The following is a 16,718-nucleotide window of genomic DNA, read 5'->3' on the forward strand; positions in this document are numbered from 1 at the left end:
GTATACCCTCAATGTTATAGAAAGAATGACAGTGCCCACGATTTTTTATGAGAAACCCGAAATAACTGTGCGATCGAAACTACAATAAGAGATGAACAATTGAACTATGTAAAACAGATTCTGTGAAGGTCTCATAAAATTTAATTCAGTGATGTAGGAGAAAATATTATTGGAGAAGAATATTATAGAAAGAAGAATACTATAGGAAGATAGACACTGTCAACGATTTGCTGTAGGAAATTCCGAAATAACTGTCCGATCAAAACTTAAAATAAGTGATGCACAATGGAACTATGTTTAAAAGATTCTGTGAAAGTATCATTAAATTTTATTCAGTAGTATTGGAGAAGTAACGGATAAGAAATGGGTAACCCCAAGCCTAATAAAGGTTTGGATGGACACCACCATCATTATATTACTAACACCACACCTTCTCCCCACCTTACCTTCAACCCCCGAACCCCCAGGACTTTCAAGCGGGGTGATGTAATAAAATAACGTAGAAATATGGAAAAATAACGATTTTATCATACATGTACTTACATGAAAATATTCATATAAGCATGATTTCCAATTGAGAAAGAAATATTCATTTACAATTATGTCTATATTTCAGTAGAAAACTATACAATGAAAAAAGTCAATAGTGATAAAAATAGTCTCTATTCCACTTAGCATTCCACGAAATGTGTGTATTTTAGGTATTTGCGTACACACTGTCCATACTCAGATAATTACACACAGCCTTGAAACAGAATTCATACTCTTCCTGAAAGAGGAAAAGCACATAGTTATCTGAAAACCAAGATCTTTTCATTTGTGCAGTATCTATAAACATGTAAAATAAACATGATTAGAAGAATTTTTTTCTGATAATGCATCATTTTCTTTCCGGCAGTTTTTCTAACAGCTGTTTGTCAACAATACATTTTTTTTATTTATTAAAACTGTTTCTCAACGTTGTTTATAAATTGAATTGACGTGTGTTTATAATAAAATTAGAAGATAATATTAAATACATGTATTTTAAAATGATACAGTGAATATAACCTTTGTTGATATCATTTCTGGTCTCCGAATCTGAAGCTGCTGTACGATAGTTAGCATATCAACTTCACCGTCCATCTCTAGCTGTTCTATTGCATTATATACAGCACAGAACACTCCACAGCAGGTGGCACCATCTCTTTTTTTAAATAAAGAAAAATTATCCAACAGCTGTAAAACCATTTTGTTAAATCGTTAAGTAAAATATTTTTAATTTGTCTTAAGCATTGAAATGAAGAAAAATCTCTGAAAATCTTAATCTCATCTTTTTTTTTTAAAGCAGTTCTAAGGATAGTAGAAAGAAAAGAAAAATGATATTTTGAATTTATTTTGAATGATTCTTACTTGGATATGACCGTTATATGCCCATCAGTGTCAGATTTACGATCAAGGCTGAATTGTTTGATTAAATTTGTCAATGTGGATGGTTCAGCTGGAATTTTATCAGAAGACTTCCAATTAAGGCATTCAAAGATTTGCACTTTATGGGTATTTGTGTTTTTCTGAAAATAAACAAATAAAATGCCAAAACACGAATTTTATTTGAGATTTTTCCATATAAAAGTAAAATCTTTCTTTTTAGGTATAATTTTGTAGTGTTATTTTCCTTTCATGCAAAGGAATTCTTCTGCATTTATTTCTTGGATATACTTGGAAACATTCTGATGCATTTGTTAGAATGGTTATTATTAGGTGTAACAAGAAATAGGATTATAGAAACAGTAACCTCCGCCCCTTTAATCTGTAAAGTGGTCTTTCGTATTTCCTTAGAAAGTATCTTCTGTTCATCCTTTGTGATTTCATATGGATTTAGTTTGAAAGTTTGTATATCTTCCGACACCCAGTCTTTCAGCTTAAATAATGCAAGATAAGTAAAAGCTCATATTTTGGTTTTGATGTTATGTAATTTATTTATTATACAACTATCTTACCAATACTATCTTGGATAAGATTTTGAATTTTTAAGATGCATGAAAGTCACATTTATTACTTTCTGTATTACCTCTTTGACATCAGCTAAAGGATTTAAAGAAATCATGAACGATGATTCCTGATCAAGCATAAGACGAACAAGATCAACTGCAGCATCAGTTACCGGAAGTTGGGCAGAAATAAACTCATCGGCTCTGTTGAATGACTTTTTTTGATTGAAAAAATTTAACAAACTATTATTTGCACAAAAAACTCAAGAGTAAGTTTATAAACTCATATAAAGAGGTCAAGAAAATGATGAACTATGATTATCATTCTTACTTAAATATTACTGTAAAGATGTCCGAGTAAGTAAGTTATATGGATAATGACATATTATATTTATCACGACAATACATACCGAGGCAGAAACTGCATTATAGTAAGGTTCTCGACCATGAATATTGGATGTCAAATACACGAGATATTGCTCAACTACAATACATAAATTAACCATTTTTTTTTGTTTACCATGGAGCGTTTTTTTTTCTTTGAGAAAAATATTTCTATTTGTGATATATGTATTGTAGATGCATTTTTATCCCTTTAACTCCCTTCCCCCCAAATACCTGGTAAAACTGACTTCATCATATTCAGGTTTTGATTTTTCTTGCCAGTTTTGAAATCATCGTCACTGTAATTGGGTCTCAAACTTGTAAGTTCCTGTAAAAAACAGTATAGTTTTAGGTGATAATTTGTACCTTTTTTCATCATTGGGTATGGAATGCCATCAGTTGAAAATTTTGGGATGCCTCCGCAGGTAGGTTAAGGCTTCCCGTAGAATATCACAGTGCACTCTGTGCCTTCACATCTCTGAACTACCAAAATATGACGTCATAATGGAAAATGACGTCAAGTCACTGCAAACTTGAGGTGTTATGACGGGGAGAGTGTCATGAACTTAAAATTTATTTCAAACTACATGTAAAATGCTAGATAGTTATTGCAATATTCACGGTTCGTTAAAGGTTTTTTAAGTCTTATATGTCCGAATATTTTAAAAATACACCGCTTACCTACCCTTGGTTGAAATTCAGCATATTCAAAATGCGTATGAAAAATATACTTTTGAAATGTACTCTGTTTTATACCCGTGGTTGGAGGTAGAATTTATTTTGTGTGTATAAAAGAGTCTGGCGCAGGTGATTAATGAGGATTAATCTGAGAATTTTTGTGGAAATCTTTAAGAAGATTTTGTTCTCTAACTGAATCTTGCTTGGGAAAAATGTGTGTTGGCATTGGTTTCATACAGATTACGATATTGTGTGGAAAATACCCTCAAATTTGTAGGTAAGTTGAATTTCTCAGGAAATATTTTGTATCTAAGTAATGCTATGACTTTTCCCAAGCACATTTCGGATACACAAGGATACGATGAGTTTATTTATATAACAAAATGTTAATAATTATTGTGTTAATCAGCTGCGCCGAAGCGATTTATATGGAACACTTCAAAAAATTATAAATGACCGTCACGTGATCAACAAAGTCGTGTGATCTCATAACAAATATGTTAATATATAGCCGAAATAACCCTCTATATAAATTGGGAGTACTTAAGTTCAATACTTATAAATTAAAACTAAAACCGACCTCGCAATGACATATTATGTTTTGAGCGCATTTTGAAGCTTCGGGAAGCCTTAACATAGCTGCGTCTTGATACGTCTTAAAGCAGTTTTTCAAATGTAATGAGAATTAGATGAAACTAGAGGTATTGTGAGCACTGATTTCACCAAAAAAAAAAAAAAAAAAAAAAAAAAAAAAAAGATTTCCCCACACTTATTTTCGTGTTATTTCAAAGTTCATTTCTTGGCATATATAAATGAGATTTTGTTAAAGTTCCTTTGCTTTCATTCGGGGGTTTAAAGAGATTTGTATTTAGCAAAATGTGTACCCCCCTTAACGAGTATAATTGCGAAGTCATTGTTTTGGAATATGAAACCCCATATATCTAAATGATCCAAACGTTAGATACGAGGTTCAGAATGGCACTTTGTAATAGAGATTCTGCCAAAATATGAATTTTAATTTTATGTAGTTGTGTAATAGGACTTGCAGTTAAGACATGGGTACCACGAATAATACAGAGAGAATAGCAATATCCATTTTTGCTATGATATACCCCAAATATGTATCCGATCGAAAAGTAAAATAGAAGATGCTCAATGCCACTATATCACAGAGATTTTGAGAGTTTAATAAAATTGCTTTCGGTGATGTAAGAGGAGTTGCAGATAAGGGATGACTGTCCGCAAATGTAACAGACGGACGGACGGACGGACATCCCCATCACTAAATAACCCCCACCTTTTAAAGAGCGGGTAAAATAAATCATTAAAGGTAAGAGTCACACATGACAAAGGCATCAAAAGACTATTTAACCATATCTTGCTGATTATGTACAAATAACTGAAATGTTAGTCTTATAGTCTTTATCTTTTTATGATCCTACATTGAACTCATCTGTACAACGTTTTCTTGTTTCTTGCTTTTCCATATCTCCATATAGCTGAACGAAATCCTCTTTTCCGATGAATTTCCCTTTTCGCCTGAAGAACTCGTATAATGCATGATAAAGAAAGGCATATTGTTCCTACAAAGAGGGTATTGCCATATTATATTATTGCATGATTTAAATACAAGAAATAATATCAAACTGTATAGTGATGATAATTCAGGAGAATATATTTGAAACCTAAAATTTTGCTTTTGTTCATAGTTCCTGAAATTTTGAAAGATACAAAAATGGATCAGCATTAATGAAATTTCTAAACAATCCTGTTCATTTATGTTTTGCATGTTAGATAACTTACTGCATTTTGTATCATTGTCATCCTGTCCTTTCTCATAGCTTTAACATACTCCACAACGTTGATTTTTCCTTTCTTCACTCCATTTCTAGACAACACATCCAGGGCTATAAAAGTACCTGTTCGACCAATGCCAGCACTAAAATAATTAAAATGTCATTATTCCTCACACAGATTAACATTATATCTTAGAAACATTAATAATGTATCATTGCTCAAATAATACATATTGATATTATTCCTCACAAACATCCTTCACACAAATTGACATTATTCCTTCAGAACATTAATATCATTCCTCACACAGACTGACATTTTTCCCCACACAGATTAATATCATTCCTCACATAGGTGGACATCTTAAAAAAATAAAACATTAATAGCATTAAAAACATTGATATCATTATATTTACATCCTGTGAATATACTGTCTTTTATTTCTTAAGAAAAACATGGCCGTTTATCAATCTGTAAATGTTGCTAAGAATACACCACCTGTACAGATTTCTTGAGCAGTGGCTCTTCCATCAATGAAACGTTAATATCATTAATACGATGTTTAACTTACTTAATCATACCTTTGACGATTATTTATATAGATATAAATAAAAACAGTAAAATGTCTCTCTTTCTTTGTTAGTATGGGAATTAACGTGGCAAGTATAGCGGAAAAAATTGAATCATACGCTTACACTTATGCATTTTTCTGTTAAAGCTGCGACATGAGTTTCTATACTAACAACCAGAGGAAGCATTTTATTGTTTAACCTCAAGATTGACAATATTTACTGCGAAGACTGACTTTAGCTCCCCTCCCAACCACCCTTTAGATTTTGAAGGTAAAAATCTTTTTCACTTTATTCTAAAAGTAAAATCTTCGAAATAATTTGAAAAAAAAAAACACACCAATTTTAGAGCCTCATCATAAATCCATATTTATGCAACAAACCATGCAATGCAAACCACCGTTTCGACAGCTTTGGATGAAAAAAATCAGCGAACCTGCAGTGCACTAGAATCGGGTGTTGAGATGATTTTATTTTATGTCGGAACTGTCTGTGGAAAACAACTAGATCTAGTGGATTAGGAGTCCCGTGATCTGGCCATTGTGTGTAGTGAAACTGTACGACCGTCCTTGACCTAGTGACCTGAATAAACATAGAATATTGCAATGTGACATTAAATGTCAGTTCGTGAATTCAAGTTTGTCTTATACATTCTTATTGCTTTTTCTGACAGGGTATGCAAAACAGTAGGTTTATGGGTCCATTCTAAGACTGGCCACAGTATAAAATATCATTTCGTTCACCATTTTTTAAATGATCTATCTCCTTCAATTCCCTGTTGGAATGGTTTTCTTGAAAATGTCTTAAAATACCAATTTTTCCCCCAGAATCTACAGCTATATTGTATGTAAAACTACGATAAATAATCTATTGAAGATAGTAATAAGCAACGTACGCTCTCTTTTCGCACTGACATTCTTCTTATGACAAAGTATGCATAAACCTTTTCTTCTACAAGAGTTACAGAAAATGGATCGACATCAAGATGTTTGTTTTGATCTGGCCAGTACTGATGGCACTTCACCTTAAAAAGGGAAGAAAATAATAGAGCATGAACATCTTACCTGGTAACTAGCCTGGTAACTAGCCAAGCTACATGAATCCATCAAACATATATTTTAGAGTGACAAGACACGGTAAATTTTCTAGATAAATTCTTTCCTCAATGTAAGTGTGTCAATAAGATAATAGTATATGTGATACAGTTTAATTATTATCTTTCGTTTCATAGAATTTTATTTTGTCAGAGATTTGCACATAGGTCATTGTTGAATTATCAAAGTAAAAATTTGGCATATCATAACCAGGATATTAGAAATGTAAAAATTCTTCGATCAAAACCTTTTTTTCGCAGTGAAATGGAGGGTTTCTATGAATGAATGTTTCTTCATACGATACCGATCAAAAGCATCGTCTTGTCTTAATCAAAGTCTGGCGTTTAATATTCTAATTATGCTTCTATTCTACAATAGAATTAGTTGTCCGACATTTTCTCTTTTAAATGACATTTTAAACATTTCATTTTAAATTTCAATTTTTCTTTTTCTTTTGATTTCTTTCTTTCTTTTTTTTCTGGGGGATATATCAAATACAAAATATCTGTATCAGGTAAAATTTATTAATGACCATTAAATGAATGAAATATCAAAAACTTATTTTAGTCCCGACTCTCCTTTAGACCTTCCTTTTTCGAAAATTACCAACCATGAATGTATCTGATTTTCTTGGATAGTTTTGTCCAAAAATATATATCCAACTGATGAGTTATCAAAAAATTTGGTTTTGTTCGGATGAAGATATGTAGTTAATTTCTTTTTTTTACAATCCCCGACGATTATCTTTGTTTAAATTCGGTGTATTTACCATAAATTATCGCATACAGGAAAGGAACATCTAAGACTATCAAAGGCATTAAGAACAATTCTTAAATATTGTAAGATTTTTTTTTTGTTTTAAATATAAATTGTTTTCTGTGTCTATATTTACAAAACAATAAAAGATTAAATACCTCAGAGCATAATTTGAAAAAAACAACAACATGTAAATGAAATAATATATTGAAATTAAATTAGACATTATACCGACATAAAAGCAGGTGAATAGCAATTTCCGCCTAAATAATCTGAAAAATGCTACCGACTTATGGGCGTACAGATCTAGACTAATATAATGCACGTACAAAGGGTATGATAAAAGTTCGGTAGCAGAGAATAAGAATAATTCATAAAAAAACTTTTCTGAACAAACCTTTGGTCCTTCTATGAGGTTTGTAAGCATCACGATATACTCTATGTTCTCCTGCCAGATCATCCTCCAATGGTCGACCAGAGTATTGACACGAGGACCTTAAATAGATAGTAAAGTAATTATATACACATTTATTCTACAAGAAACAAGTATACGCATCACTCTACTTATTTCCCCTACACCATTACGACCCCAACAATAATATATTTTTTTTCATTCGTTTTTTCTAGGGTATATCAAATATCATCTTCGCTAGCCAAGGGTTTCTGATACGCTACTCTCTTCATAAGCCCTTGGCATACGGTGTTAAAAAAAGTTGGGATTTTTTTCTCAAGTTGTGATTGGAGTTGATCGACATCGTTCGACCAATCAGCAATTGTTTTTTGTAAATGACGATTTTTGCGTTCGGGATATATCTTGACTCTTTAATATCGGTAATGTAAAACGCAAGTAAACAAGATAACATGCCATTCTATGAATAGCTATATGGTGTCATCCAATATCTAAAGCTACGTGCAAAATATGTGATTAAGAATCTATACTGAAGATGTAGATTTGCATTTTTACATGTTTAAATAACAAATTAACATAACTCGATACCTTCTTGTTAATTATTCTTTAAAAACATTTTTTTTTTTAAATACGCTTTTTATTTCTGTCGATGACGCAATCTGTGCGTACCTTTTTGTCACGAGATCTTGATTCTTACCACAATCCCGTCTTTTGTCAGCACCGTATGCCAAGGGTTTATGAGGAGAGTAGCGTATCAGAAACCCTTGGCTAGCGAAGATTATCAAATATACAAAATGAAAAGATAAATCTTTGTGATTTTTTTTTAAACAAGCGAACAAAATATTGTTTGTTTGAAACGTAATTTTACAATTCTCATCGTAAAAAATCCTTTTACCTTGACATGCGATATATTCTCGGTGTCCTTCAGAATTCTACAAGGAAACAATTTAAAGGAATTTAGAAATTATATCTTATTTCCCCAGTAATAAACGATTACAATACTACAAACTTAATCCATTAGCATCATACTCCAATATAGTTCGCATTGATGTAATCTGATGCAAAGTCGTCACTTGTTTCCAAAATAACCCTTGAGTGGTCATCTGAAGAGGAAAAAGACAATAATCAATTTCTTGAATTGTTTTTAAGTAGAATAGGTAAACGTATTTTTTCCTTCTCTGATGTTAAAAATGCTTTTGTTCGTTTGTTTAACGTCCTTCTGAATTTTTTTCACTCATATTGAGACGTCACTTCCAGCCGGTGAAGGACTGCAATTTTTCACTTGTACTCGGCACTAACGGTCTTGGAGCAGTGGGGGATCTTTTTCGTTTCACCACATAATGCGACACGGGACCTTGATTTATACGATCTAATCCCAAGACCCGGTTTTGTGTCACACAGTGGATTCGAATCAGCGACATAATTAAGGATCGTAAGGATTAACGTCTTACTCCGCGACTCTGGAGCAAACGCCCTTACCCCTTTGCAACGCAGTTAAAAAACTTTACAAAATGCTAATTTTTCTGAGCATTCATGTTTTTTGTAAGTTTTGTAGAAAAGAATTACTCATTGTATTCAAATTAAATGTGATCTCTCTTCTTAAAAATACATTAGTTATCATAGAGAACTAGGATATCTTAAGAAGAGTGACCACATTAAATTTGAATATTATGAGCAATCTCCTTTTTATTCCATATATGCTTAGATTAACTTATGGCTTTTTTTAATTGATGTATTCGGAGATTTTTTGAACCTGTGTCTAATCCTTATGGCTTTTTTGTTTTGATAACATGTGCTCAATTTAAATGGAAAATACCCACTGAGAAATTTAAAATATAACTCTTTATTACATTTTCAACAGTGAAATACTGTGATTTATTTATTGAATAAAAGTGATATTCTCTCATAGTGTGAAAGGATACCAAAATGATATTCTCTCATAGTGTGAAAGGATATCAAAGTAAGCAAAAAAAAAAAATTCTGGCCTGTCATAAGCTTAAGACAGAGATAGTAACTAATCATCTTGATAGAGCTAAAAATGCAAATGTTGCTAAAATCTATGCTATGTTATGTTTTCAATCTCACAACTGGTAAGCTATGACGTCTCAACCGCTCAACTATGACGTCAAGCCTATGACACTGTGTTAAGAAAAGGCAGAGACAAAGGGAAAATCAAAAAAAAAAAAATGTAATAAACAGAAAATTCAATGTTTTCTAGATGAATATGGAATTTATTTCACTCGTGAGACAGGATTTTTTGATATTTTCACTCGTGCTTCGCACTCGTGAAAATATAAAAAAAATCCTGTCCCACTAGTGAAATAAATTCCATATTCATCTACAAAACATTGAATATCCTCTATATATTAAACAACTCACATGGAAAAGTTGTTTTAAATCTGTTCCTTGGCATATTTTCCTCCAGTTTGGCCGTGTGGCAATCGAACCTTTCTCCGTAAGGAAGAGTCTGTAATAAAGATGTTTTGTTAATAATTACTCCATATACAACAAATGTACAAAAATATCAATATAAAACCTCGAGGAAAACATCGCTTAAGCATCTGTACACAAATAGCATTGATATATGTTGAAGACATAATGCAATTCAACCTTATGTACATGTATGTATGTATGCAAAAAAGATGAACCTTGAATTCTTTGATAAATCCTTCGTTTTCATTGGCTTCTTTGTGTTTTATGATGCTGTGTAGGTCTGATACTAATATGTCTCGAGCAGAGGAAAGATTGTTATAATACACAGCTTCTTCAGGCTTCTCTTCGTATGGTTCCTCAGTTTCGTCTTCTCTTTCAACTGAAACTGGTTGGAAATTACTGTTACCAAATTGAATGTTTTCTGGAAAAGATAAGCATCAAAGATACATTGTAGCTTGTTTCATTCACTCGGAACAGAATTACGACAAGGTATACAACATCGATTTCACACAGAAATTCGTTTTGTTCTGATTGTTACAGTATATTATATCTGTTTTCCAATACTCTTATACAACGTTTAAATTTTATTTCAATTCAGTTTAGAAATTCTTATGTTTCTTTGTTATAAAATACATTTCCAGTCAAATTTTATTTTTAAAAACCTATAGTAAAATTCCCATTCATACCATTATAGTTTTCCTTATGTTTCTTTGTTATAAAATACATTTCCAGTCAAATTTTATTTTTAAAAACCTATAGTAAAATTCCCATTCATACCATTATAGTTTTCCATATATGTAACGTTTTGATGTTGATTTTCTTCTTTAGTTCGTCGCACCCTTATAACAATAGAAAACTTCAGATAGCCATATGAACTTTAAAAGTTATATATTATATAATTGTCAGCAATCTCATTTACTAAATACCTTAGCAGTACTACGACGATGATGACAATAATAGCAATGACCACAACACTACCAACAGCAGCGCCAATCAAAGTAGTAGTAGAATAATCTTTGTTTAACATGTCAACATCATACTCCACAGAGACTTTCAAAAAATAAGAGTATGCATGAACTACGGAGATAAGGAAAAGTAATTAAGATCAAACGTCCATCAAAACAAAACAAATCGGGGGTAGAGCAAACACGGACCTCACTAAACATCAGAAATGGGATCAAGTGCCATGACAAAGCCATTGTATCGACCATAGAACTTGTGAAATGATGACTTTAAACGAGACTGTTGATATACTTGTTTCGTCAACTTTTTGTCAATAGTTTGTTTTAGAACTCGTTTTAGAAATTGGCCGTACATAGAACATTCTTTTGCGTATCAAATCAACTGGGAGATATAAACCCCATATTTGTGATAAGGATATATTGTTACAAACGTAAGGGAAGATAACGATAGAAAAGTTGAAGTCATTACGTTTATCATAAAGTTTTGTTGTTAGATTACAAGGTTTAGAACAACTTTGTACAAGTAAAATGTCCAAATATGAAACAAATGTTTCAGTCTCTGTAGTTTCTTTTATTTCAAGTTCAAATCAACATATGAATAGAATTTACAATTAACATGTGTTTTGTTTATAAACTGACATCCATATGTAAGAAGTATATTTTATGAAAAAGAGACTTAGCCACTTTTAGTTCTAAGTCCTCTTATATTATCTAAATACTTACCGAAAAGAAATGTTTCATAATTAAACATAGTTTACTTTAATGGAATTTGAAATGATTTTTTAAATAGGCATTCTGTTAAAAGATAACTGTAGGATTGATACTGATGTTTTAGTTTCGCAGCAGTGTTAAGGCTGCATGGAGGGGGCGGGGCTTAATTTATATGGGAAATGTTTATTGTGACATCACATAAAAATATCAATTCCTCACAAAACCAAATATTGAAATAATTTGAGGTTTTAAACTGTATAAAATAATTATATTAAATCATGAACAACATTTCAACTTACCACTGCGTTCATTTTTGTCGCTAGTTAAATCCCATTCAGCAAGGTATAAACAAGTCATTGATCGCTATGCACTTGTCGACATGACGTCATCATGGTAAAATGTGACGCATTTTATGTGCAGTGAGAGGCGGATCAAGTCATATTTTCACAGTGAAAAGTGCATTTTATTCTTAAACAGTATATTATTTACAGATGTTAGATAGACTATTAATTTATACCAATGTGAAACCGTTGTTTAGAGGCATTATTCAATCATTATCTATAGAATGTATCGAATTTATTATATCGTGTTTTGTGTACAAGGTTGGCATATTTAACATCGGGGTGACTCATTAAATCGCCTTTTTGCAAGGGCGTACACTTAATAGATCTTGACCATTTTTTGAATACACTAATAGGAAATATACCTAAACTCGAAAAATGTTGCTGCTTTCCTGAAATCGAGAGCAATAACTAATAAATACATAAAATACTTAGTAAAGGTCACACATATTTCAACCTGATCTCAATTATTTGAAATTTAAACTAATAAAATGCGAATTCTATTTAAAGCAGCAGCACCTTCCAGAAATTACAAGATGTGTAGAAACAATTTATCACTCATTTTTTTCAATTCTAACTAAAGTATGCCCTTAAGATATTAAAATGTGTTTATGACCTCCATGCAGTACACATTAGATGCCTTTTGCACGTGACTATCAAATAAAGTGACCAACCTAAATTTTTCTTCATCACAAATATTTCATATTAGCTTTCGAAGATAAAAATAGTCCAATACTTTACCATTACAGTGGGGCCCTTTCCACCCAGCAACACATCCCTTATTACACGTCCCATTCAGTCGGTGACAAGTGTTATGCAAACAGTAAGCTGTTATCAAGCAAGGCATTGTGCATTTATTTCCAAAATAACCGCTTTGACACCCTTCTGTGCAGATCCCGTTGTCTCTATTACAAATGTCATTTTTACAATTGGAAGGACAAGGTTGGGTACAGTCACTGCCATAGGACCCAACTATGCAGCCCTCGGTGCAGATTCCTCCTTCACGAGAACAGTTCTTTCCAACACAGTTAAAACAAGTCCTATTACATTTGTTTCCGTAATAGCCTGCTTCACACCCTCGATAATCACAATCACCATTACTTTTAACACACTGTTTATTGAGGCACTGAGGACTGCAGGACAAATTACAAAAGGATCCATAAAATCCATTTTTGCACCCATACATGCAGTTACCATTTTGACTGCACGCGCCATCATGACAGTTTGCACTGCATTCAACATTACACATGTTCCCGTAATATCCATTAATACATCCCTTGTCACATGTACCATCGTCACTATTACAGGAGTCGCCGCGGCAATTTTTGCCGCATTCAATACAAGCGGAACCATAATACCCGGTTGGACAATCTATATTGTAAACAATCAGAGAGAAAAAAAAATGACATGCATAAATTAAAGAAATCCTTTTTCCTTCAAATTAATATAATTTTAAAGAATCATTTTGTTCGAATGAAGTACAGTCATATATTTTTTATGCTCACATGAGCTGAAAACCCGAGTGAGCTTTCTGACCACCCATTGACCGGCGTTTGCTCTCTTCCTGTCCATCCGTCTGTATATACACTTTAAACATTTTCAACGTCTTCTCAAGAACCACTGGTTTAATTTTAATCAAAGGTGGTACAAAGCATCCTGGCGTTCAGGGAATTTTAAATTGTTAAAATGGAGGACCAAGCCCCTTCCAAAAGTATATGAATAGAGAAAAGGCAGAAAAGTCCAAAATTAGGTGAGGCATTTCATAATCAGGAAAAAAAGAGCATACAGAAAAGGGATTAATAAATCTTCTCGAAAACAGAAACAGCAAAGTTATCATTGGTCATTTTAACATTGATGCATATCAGCAAATAAGTGTTTGTTCAATTTTTCTTTCAAATCAAGGTCCCTAGGAGTAAAGTTTGGCAAAAAAAGTTAATTTTTTACATAAGATTATACAGGAATTTTTTAAATCTCTTTCTCAAGAACACGAAAGCCATGATAAATTATATTGAAAGGGAAGGATACTCAGGTGATGTAGATTCAAGTTCGTTGAAATATTGAACCCCAGAGGTAGGTTTGGACACAATAATCATAATTTTACATAGAAAAAATTAATGAGAAAAAATGTTTCAAAACCTTCTTTTCAAGAATAGCAAAGCCATGATAAGTCATATTTATATGAAAGCTTCCTCTCATAGATTTATTTTAGTTTAAAACATGGTCCCGGCCAGTTTATAGGGTGATCAAAATCTTACATAAGACTGCTAAAGAACAGGAGAGCCAGACTCAGGTGAGCGTTGTGGTCTCCAAAAACATTCCGGGAAAAAAAAAAACTTTTTGCGATAAAGTTGTTGCTTTAATGAATAATTATCCTCCAGGAATACAACAAACACATCTGTTTTTTTTTTTCTTTAGAGGGAAAAAAAGTCCAAAAAGACATTATGCGCGGAACCTTGAATACGAACGAAAGCGTAATCAAGATTTCTTATCATCGACGTATATGTTAATTCACTGCGAAAAAAAAAAAACAAGCTTTATTGGCTTATACGTTAAAGTGCATTTCTGTTTGCAAAAGGACTAAAAGAATGTTTAGTACCGGTAAACGGAAATTAAAAAAATGCATAAATGGATTCAAAGCGAGTGTTATTTCTAGGAAAGTTGTACAGACAAATCCTAATTCAGTTTTATGTCCTTTCAAATTGATATCATATTAAACTTCTATTGTAGATATTTATCATTTGAGTCATATGAAAGTGGATAAATATAAATTTCATTCTCTTTGTTTCACAGATTAAATTAAGATTTATTTACAGAAGGAATTCTATTTAATATAATATTATTTTCACTAAGCCCAAAAGCGTCAGATTTAACGGACTGATTTTATTCAATAAAAAAATAGTTATTTCTTGTGAATCAGACAGAAAAACCTTACAACATCCAAGGTCAATATCGCAGAATCTGCAGCCACCACATGATAAACAATCTTCACCGTACGTATGAAGCAGACACCCTAGGACACAGAAATGCAATAACAGTAAAATTTGGAGTCTTTAAGAAACGTATGTTATTTATCAGAAATAATCTTAAAACGAATTACCTTCCACCTTCCTATTATTTTAATACGTACAAAGTTCCATTCTCATTTCAGGGATTATGTTAATCTACCTTGTATGAAGATTTTTGCTTTGAGTATAAATTGACCTATTTTACAACAAAAGTATCACAAAGCGTCCTACCATAAATTTCTATTTCACATAATTCTAGAATAGCTCCTGTGATCTCATCTTCAGGTGCATCGTAAATGGTTTCTACAATTACGTATCTTGCTGCTTGTTTACAAGGAATGTGAATGACATTTGGAGGTACGCTACTGTTAGTTGTGTTGTCCGTGTAACACCGAAACCTCCCTGTTTTCAATGAATTTGATTCTGATACGTTAGCTACATCTAGGTAAAACTGCCGGAATCTATACGGTTTCCAAGTTTCCCCTTGAAAAAAAATCCAGTTTGTTTTACATTACTGTTAGTCATCACATAATTGCTATTTTTTTTTTTTGTTCATTTTAAAGCATTTACCGGTAATCACTTTTTTTTTAAATAAAAAGATATAGATAATTTAAAAGCAAAACTGTTTGGAAATATATAATATTTTAATGAGTGTGACATTTAAAAAAAAAAATTAGTGGTTATATAATTTAAAAAGGTGTCAGAATAGTGGAATAATTAATCTGCTATATTAACATTCAGATTGTGATTACAATTGATCTAATCATTTCTTACCTTCATCTCTGTATGTAATTATTATAGATTTTAGGCTATAGGTTGAACCAAGGTCAACTTGAAACCACGCTTTATCGTGCCCAGGAGCAGTATGAGCGCAGTCTGCCTCCCTCGTCCCAAATTCCCCGTCATTTGCATTTGTTGCATTTCGATATATATGCTTGTTTCCTTTTGTGTAATTGTATGTAGAGCTTTGTGAGACATTTGTAGTATTTTTTATACTCAAGTTCTCTGTAATAAATGTGGCATATATCATTGCCTGAACTATTAGTCAGAGAAAGATGAATACATTTCTAAGTAATTTCCATAAATATCAATCTATACAACAAATAAGCATTCCGAACTTAAATTAAACTACAACGAAGTGTGCTGCTTTATAGTAAAGTATTTTAATTTCAAACTGTTTTCCTTGTGTTAAGTCTGAGAAAGTTAAGAAAAATCTATATGACTCGTACAAATTCTCAATCACAGCTAATCATCACACAACGGTATAAATCATAATACATTGACAATAGAACTTGTGCACAAAAAGACGGTACGTACATTTATCTTTTTTTTAATTTCATTTTTCACTAATTTAAAAAGAAATAAGAAAATAAAGCATAACATACCATAGCTCAAAATAAATCTGAATATAAAAATCCAACATATCCAGCCAAGTAGCGCCATTCCGAAGGAGGAAGTAGAAATAAAAATCCCTGGGGAAATATTCAGCTTTAGAAAACCAGAATGTCGGGGTATTTAAATTAACGAATATTTGTTGACCCACTGAGAAATGGTAGACATGTAAATTTAAATAGCACATATACATTACATTCCTTTAAAACATGAAGTT

The 16,718-nt window shown here is 32.0% G+C and overlaps 2 protein-coding genes across 2 annotated transcripts; both read right to left on the bottom strand.

The window, feature by feature from the left end:
- Positions 1-647: 647 nt before the first annotated feature.
- LOC133193114 (receptor-type tyrosine-protein phosphatase mu-like) lies at positions 648-11,117 on the bottom strand. Its single transcript, XM_061329088.1, has 17 exons — positions 11,017-11,117; positions 10,306-10,489; positions 10,037-10,124; positions 8,687-8,760; positions 8,553-8,589; positions 7,646-7,743; positions 6,294-6,422; positions 5,835-5,980; positions 4,836-4,971; positions 4,475-4,615; positions 2,589-2,682; positions 2,381-2,454; positions 2,051-2,185; positions 1,781-1,900; positions 1,393-1,550; positions 1,051-1,186; positions 648-769 (listed from the first exon to the last, which is right to left on the bottom strand). The coding sequence occupies exons 1-17, from the start codon at positions 11,115-11,117 to the stop codon at positions 698-700; spliced, it is 1,923 nt and encodes a 640-aa protein (XP_061185072.1). The 3' UTR covers positions 648-697.
- Positions 11,118-13,076: 1,959 nt separating this feature from the next.
- On the bottom strand, positions 13,077-16,139 carry LOC133193115 (uncharacterized). Its single transcript, XM_061329089.1, has 3 exons — positions 15,884-16,139; positions 15,341-15,592; positions 13,077-13,237 (listed from the first exon to the last, which is right to left on the bottom strand). The coding sequence occupies exons 1-3, from the start codon at positions 16,137-16,139 to the stop codon at positions 13,077-13,079; spliced, it is 669 nt and encodes a 222-aa protein (XP_061185073.1).
- Positions 16,140-16,718: the final 579 nt, after the last annotated feature.

Source organism: Saccostrea echinata, unplaced genomic scaffold (genome assembly GCF_033153115.1).
Source record: "Saccostrea echinata isolate AGI-Se365-2 ecotype Australia unplaced genomic scaffold, CSIRO_AGI_Sech_v1 ptg000027l, whole genome shotgun sequence".
In the NCBI taxonomy this organism is placed as follows: Eukaryota; Metazoa; Mollusca; class Bivalvia; order Ostreida; family Ostreidae; genus Saccostrea; species Saccostrea echinata.

Coding starts and splice junctions, on each gene's coding strand:
- LOC133193114 (XM_061329088.1), bottom strand. CDS start 11,117: ATGTTAAACAAAGATTATTCTACTACTACTTTGATTGGCGCTGCTGTT. Junction 2,683..4,474: donor GTTGTACAGATGAGTTCAAT/GTAGGATCATAA, acceptor TGTTTTTTACAG/GAACTTACAAGTTTGAGACC. Junction 2,186..2,380: donor ATAATGCAGTTTCTGCCTCG/GTATGTATTGTC, acceptor AATCAAAAAAAG/TCATTCAACAGAGCCGATGA.
- LOC133193115 (XM_061329089.1), bottom strand. CDS start 16,139: ATGATATATGCCACATTTATTACAGAGAACTTGAGTATAAAAAATACT. Junction 15,593..15,883: donor AATTACATACAGAGATGAAG/GTAAGAAATGAT, acceptor TTTTTTTTCAAG/GGGAAACTTGGAAACCGTAT. Junction 13,238..15,340: donor ATGTGAAATAGAAATTTATG/GTAGGACGCTTT, acceptor TTTGTCCTGCAG/TCCTCAGTGCCTCAATAAAC.